Source organism: Otolemur garnettii, unplaced genomic scaffold (genome assembly GCF_000181295.1).
Source record: "Otolemur garnettii isolate 467f Iridium unplaced genomic scaffold, OtoGar3 scaffold00008, whole genome shotgun sequence".
NCBI lineage: Eukaryota > Metazoa > Chordata > Mammalia > Primates > Galagidae > Otolemur > Otolemur garnettii.
Genome location: NW_003852403.1, coordinates 16,927,225 through 16,933,332, shown reverse-complemented (window position 1 = coordinate 16,933,332; position 6,108 = coordinate 16,927,225). Strand labels below are relative to the sequence as shown.

The 6,108-nt window shown below is 38.6% G+C and overlaps 1 protein-coding gene across 1 annotated transcript in view; it reads right to left on the bottom strand.

The window, feature by feature from the left end:
* Nucleotides 1–6,108, bottom strand: part of SLC25A16 (solute carrier family 25 member 16) — a 54,527-nt gene that overhangs the window by 39,241 nt on the left and 9,178 nt on the right. The window contains exons 3-4 of the mRNA XM_003783612.3: nt 1,947–2,080; nt 878–941 (exon numbers count right to left, since the gene is read on the bottom strand). Coding sequence (XP_003783660.1) covers nt 878–941; nt 1,947–2,080 — 198 coding nt within the window. The remainder of the gene's footprint in view (nt 1–877; nt 942–1,946; nt 2,081–6,108) is intronic.

The window sequence follows — 6,108 nt, the reverse complement described above, 5'->3', positions numbered from 1 at the left end:
CAAGGGCAACATAGTGAGACTCTGTCTCAACAAAAAATAAATAAATAAAAATCAAAAATTTAAATGTACCTGTCATGTGATGGAAAAGGTAATTTGTCACCTGGGATCAAGTACAATGGTGCAGTCATAGCTCACTGCAGCCTTGAACTCCTGGGCTCAAGCTATCTTCTAGGCCAGTGGTTTTCAACCTTCCTAATGCCGCAGCCCTTTAATACAGTTCCTGTCAGTTGCAACCCACAGGTTGAGAACCGCTGTTCTAGGCTCAGCCTCCAATTAGCTAAAACTGCCACCACACCTGGCTAATTCTTTTTCTCTCTCTTTTTTTTTTAAGATCTTGCTTCTGAGGCTGGTCTTGAACTCCTGGATTCACACCTCAGCCTCTTAAACTGGTACGATTACAGATCTGAATAACCTCGGACAGCCATTAATGATTTCCTATATAACGCCAGGCACAGTGGCTCATGCCTATAATCCTAGCACTCTGGGAGGCTGAGGCCGGTGGACCCCTTGAGCTCAAGAGTTTGAGACCAGCCTAAGCAAGAGCAAGACCCTGCCTCTACTAAAAACAGAAACATTAGCTGGACACAGTGGTATGCACCTGTAGTCCCAGCTACTCAGGAGGCTGAGGCAGGAGGAGTGCTTGAACCCATGAATTTTAGGGTACTGTGAGCAAGGCTGACATCAGGGCACTCTAGGCTGGACAACAGAGTGAGACTCTGTCCTAAGGGAAAAAAAAATAGATTTTTTTTTTATGTAACTGAGTATAGAAAGATAACAAACATATGCTACCTACTCAGTGTTAATAATAAACAACCAAACTAAGTATTTTTATAGAAAACTTACTTGTCAGAAATAAAATATACCTAACTCCTCTTACCTGCCATGGATCCAGCCATTAATCTGTGCACATGACCCGAAACTCCCAGCTTTGTAGTAATTAACTAGAAACCAAAAACACTGAATTAAACGAGATTTTTGAAAGTATTTTTTAAATGCTGCCCATTTCACTGTTTTGTAATGAAGACTTATTTTAAGACAATTCTAGAAAAAGAGACTAGAAAAAGAAAATAAATGTGAATGAAAAGAGCACAATTACACAGGAAGCTGGGCAGTGCTATAACACATCAGAAGATGTTTCCTCTGCAGCCTCTGCTCTTTTCATGCTTTTGCAGAAGCAATCTAGCTTAGAATTGAGAAATATATAATACTAATGACCACATACTCTTAAAGAATGAATGGAGGTAGTAGGAATAAAATGCTACAATAGACAATGAACTCCTGAAATACTGATGGCAATGGCATCAATTCTAACTGACCAATCAGAATGTTGTTCTCATCTCTACTGCTTACTTTTCATTCTAAAATACCCTTTGAAACTTAACACACTAAGCTCTTTTCTGTGTCATCATAATGTTCAAGGGGATAAACTTTCACCTAGCCAGGAGAGAAACTTCATCAATGATAGGATAAGAAAAGCCATTAATTCAACAGCATTACACCGAAACAGACTTTCACAATATAGTTTCACCACAAGCTACATCTTACATAATAAGAAAACCCAAAGCCACAGTGTCACTCTCCTCCAACTGAGGAACAAAAAGCACATTTAAAAGCTATTAATATTTTATGGTTTTATTATTATCTGCTTAAAAGATACTCTGGCTTTTCTTCATATGTGTGAATATATTTATTCATAAATGATTAACAATTCTGGAATAAGTAACTTCAAACAAAGTTATGTATAAAAACATAGACCATCACATCTTACTCCATAAAAGAAGCATTACTTTATCCATTCATTAAAAGTAACTTTATACTTCTCTACCAAGTTAACATTAAAAAAAGTTAAAGAAAAAAAGAAGTAATTTTAAAATCTGAAACAAATGCCTGGTCAAGTCAGCATGATATTCAAGGACACTAAAGAGAAAAGATCAAAATCCAATTACCGTTTTATAATGTTCAAATGCCATAAACTGGATTGCACCATAGGGAAAGATTCGAATCATCATTGCACCATTTCCTTTATACAATCCAAGGAATCCTTCCTTTTGAGGAACAGCACGCAATGCAGAAAATACTCCTATTTTTTAAATAAGATTTTTAGGAAAAAAATACTATTAAAACAAAGAAAATTAAGTAAATGCAAATTTTCATGACAATCATAGATTAAGATCATTAAGCCATCACTTATAGCACTGCTTAAGGAATCACACGAATAGTAATTTCTATACAACAGTTAAACCTACTTAAAATATATATCCAAATTATATAAATAAGCATATCTCATAAAAATATAAAATCTACTATAGCAAGAACAGCTATTAATTATAGCAAACTGGCTGGGTGCAGTGGCTCACACCTGTACTCTGAGCACTTTGGAAGGCAGAGATAGAAGAACTGCTTGAGGCCAGGAGTTGAAGATCAGCATGAGCAAAAACAAGACCCCACCTCTAAAAAAATAGAAAAACTAGAACCAGGCATGATGGCTCACACATGTAGCACTCTGGGAGAGCTACAGGGGTGGCTTGCTTGAGCTCACCAGTTCCAGACAAGCCTAAGCAAGAGAGAGAACTCGTCTCTACTAAAAATACAAAAACTAGCAGGGCATCATAGCAAGTGCCTGTAGTCCAAGTTACTTGGGAGGCTGAGGCAAGAGAATCACTTGAGCCTAAGAAACCAAGGTTGCTGTGAGCTATGATACCATAGCACTCTATCCAGGGTGATAGAGTGAGACTCTATTTCAATAAAAATTTAAAAATAGAAAAAATAAAAAACTTAGGACAGGCTTAGCGCCTGTAGCACAGTGGTTACAGTGCCAGCCACCTACACTGAGACTGGCGGGTTCAAACTTGGCCCGGCCCAGCTAAACAATAACTGCAACAAAATAGTTGGGTGCTGTATTAGGCACCCGTAGTCCCAGCTACTTGGGAGGCTCAGGCAAGAGAATCGCTTAAACCCAAGAGTTTGAGGTTGCCATGAGCTGTGACGCCACAGTACTCTACTGGGAGTAATACAGTCAGACTCTGCCTCAAAAAAAAGGAAAAAAAAACTTAAGCCAGAGTGCCTGTAACCTTAGCACTCTGAGAGGCGTGGGTGGGAGGATCTCTTGAGGTGAGAAGTTCAAGACCAACCCAAACATGACCTAGACCCTGTCTATACTAAAAATAGAAGAATTAACAGGGAATTATGGCAGGCACCTGGAATCCCAGCTACTCGGGAGACTAAGGCAGGAAGATTGCTTAAACCCAGGAGTTTGAGGTTGCTGGAAGCAAGGCACCATGATGCCACTGCACTCTAGCCTAGGCAACACAGTGAGGGAGGGAGGGAAGGAGGGGGAAAAGAAAGAAAGGAAAGAAAGAGAGAGAGAGAAAGAAAAGTCGGGCATGGTGGCACACACCTATAGTCCCATCTATGCAGGAGGTTAAGGCAAGATGATAGCTTGAGCCCAGGATTCTGTGGTTGCAGTAAGCTATAATGACGTAACTGTATTTTAGCTGGGGCAATGGAGCAAAACTTTGTCTCAAAAAAAAAAACAAAAAAAACAGAGGCCAAGGGCTGTGGTTTGTGTGTATAATCCTAACACTTTAGGAAGCCAAAGTGAGTGGACTGCTTGAGTTCAGGAGTTCAAAACCAGCCTGACCAAGAATGAGACCCTGTACCTAGGAAACAGAGTAAGTAAGACCCTGTCTACAAAAGAATGTATATTCTCAAAATGGTACAAAGTTTTTCTACCTTTATATCTGTTATATCAAGCAAGCTTATGTATTATGTAAATCCATGTCTGTTATCTTTTTATGTATTTTATCAAACTAGGATTAAAAGGACCATCTGGTAAAATACTATGCATATGCTTATATGCATATACATTAGCTCTGTAAGGAAATGAAACTTATAAAAATGTTTAATTCCAAAGAAGAAATAACTTACTGAATTATGAACTCTGTGAAAATATAATAATTCAAAAAATTAAAAATGAATATAATGTAAAAGTAAACATTCAAAAAGAATACTGTTGTCATTCATGTATCTGTTTTTATTACTGTATCACATTTGACTGTACAATCCTAAAGAGATCATGGATATTCAATATACTATTACAGGAAAAAGGTCTTTATACTAACATAGCAAATTGGGAGAAGGAAAAATCTTAAATGCATTCCTTCCTCTTCATCTGGCTACAATTAATTTGATGTCAAATGAGAAGTAGTCTTTTTTTTAAATTTCATTTTCTAATTTTTTTCCCACATGTGATCATTCCCAAAAATATTAGTTTTTGATGTCTTAAAAGTAATGTCACATTTTTTAAAAGACACTAAAGTAGAATAGCTTTGTTTAATACAATATCTTTATCATCTTTGACTATAAAAGATGTTTACAAAAGCAAAAGTTTAAAAACTATCTTATACATATAAAAGAGAAGAGGGACCTAGGATAAAATGCCCAAAAACATATAAAAAAATAAACTTAAGAGATGCCAATACAATTTTGTTTTGGCTTATATATTTTAAAGATATATACTCCAAACACTACACCAATAACTCATTGTTACACTCCAGGAATTCCACTTTGAATTTTGCATGCTTTGTAGGGTACACTATAATCAGTGGCATGTAGCCCTGCAGAGCGTGAAATCGAATGTGAATATGTAATCTAATGATTACAACTCTGGAAACAAACCAATATACGTCAGCATGAGGAGGACCTTAAAGGAATAAAACAATCCTATTCAGATGCTCATATAACAGGTCCTTGTAAAAAACCCCAAGATACTGTGTAATATAATTAATCTCTTTATTGCCCTAGATTTAGGAAACAAAAGAAATGTTTCCTTTTTTTTTTGAGACAGAGACTCAAGCTGTTGCCCTGGGTAGAGTGCTGTAGTGTCACAGCTCACAGTAACCTCAAACTCTTGGGTTAAAGCGATTCTCTTGCCTCAGCCTCCCAAGTAGCTGGGACTACAGGCGCCCACCACAATGCCCAATTTTTGGTTGTAGTTGTCATTGTTGTTTGGCAGGCCCAGGCTGGATTCAAACCCACCAGCTCTGTTGTATGTGGCTGATGCCCTAGCCGCTTGAGCTACAGGCACCAAGCCAAAATCTTTCCTTTCTTTCTAGTTTTTTATAATTGTTTATTTAATAAGTTTGAAAGTCTGCCTCTTTCTAATCATAAGTAATATACTGTATGAAGACATAGAATTTACTGATGGATACAGAAGTCATTGTAACTTTTTTCTTTCAAGTACAGACTTATTACTAAAAATATTAACAAGTGCCAGGTGCAGTGGCTCACACCTGTAATTCTAGCACTCTGGTAAGCTGAGGCAGGTGGGTTGCTTGAACTCAGGAGTTCAAAACCACCTTGAGCAAGAGCAAGATACTATCTCTACTAAAAAACAGAAAAACTAGCCATGTGTTGTGGGGGATGCCTATAGTCACAGCTACTCAGGAGGATGAGGCAAGAATGATCCCTTGAGCCCAGGAGTTTGAGGTTGCTGTAAGCTAAGTAGATGCCTGGGGCAGCAGAGAAAGACTTTGTCTCAAAAAAAGAGAGGGATTTTGGGCGGCACCTGTGGCTCAGTGAATAGGGGGCCGGCTCCATATACCAAGGGTGGTGGGTTTAAATCCGGCCCGGCCAAACTGTAACAAAAAAGTAGCTGGGGCATTGTGGTAGGCATCTGTCATCCCAGCTACTTGGGAGGCTGAGGCAAGAGAATCACCTAAGCTCAAGAGCTGGAGGTTGCTGTGAGCTCACAGCACTCTACCAAGGGTGACAAAGTGAGACTCTGTCTCTAAAAAACAAGAGGGATTTTTAGGATGGCTATTTAACTAAGTATTAAAAGGAGTAATTAAAGCCAGACAAGGTAGCTCAATGCCTGTAATCCCAGCACTTTGGGAGGCCAAGGAGCGTGGGTTGCTTGAGCTCAGGAGTTCAAGACCAACCTGAACAAGACTTCCAGAAGCATGTGGTGGGCACGTGTATTCCCAGCTACTTGGGAGGGTGAGGCAAAATAATGTCTTTGAGCCCAAGAGTTTGAGGTTTTTGTGAGCTAGGATGCCACAGCACTCTACAAAGGGCAACAAAGTAAGACTCTGCCTCAAAAAAAAAAAA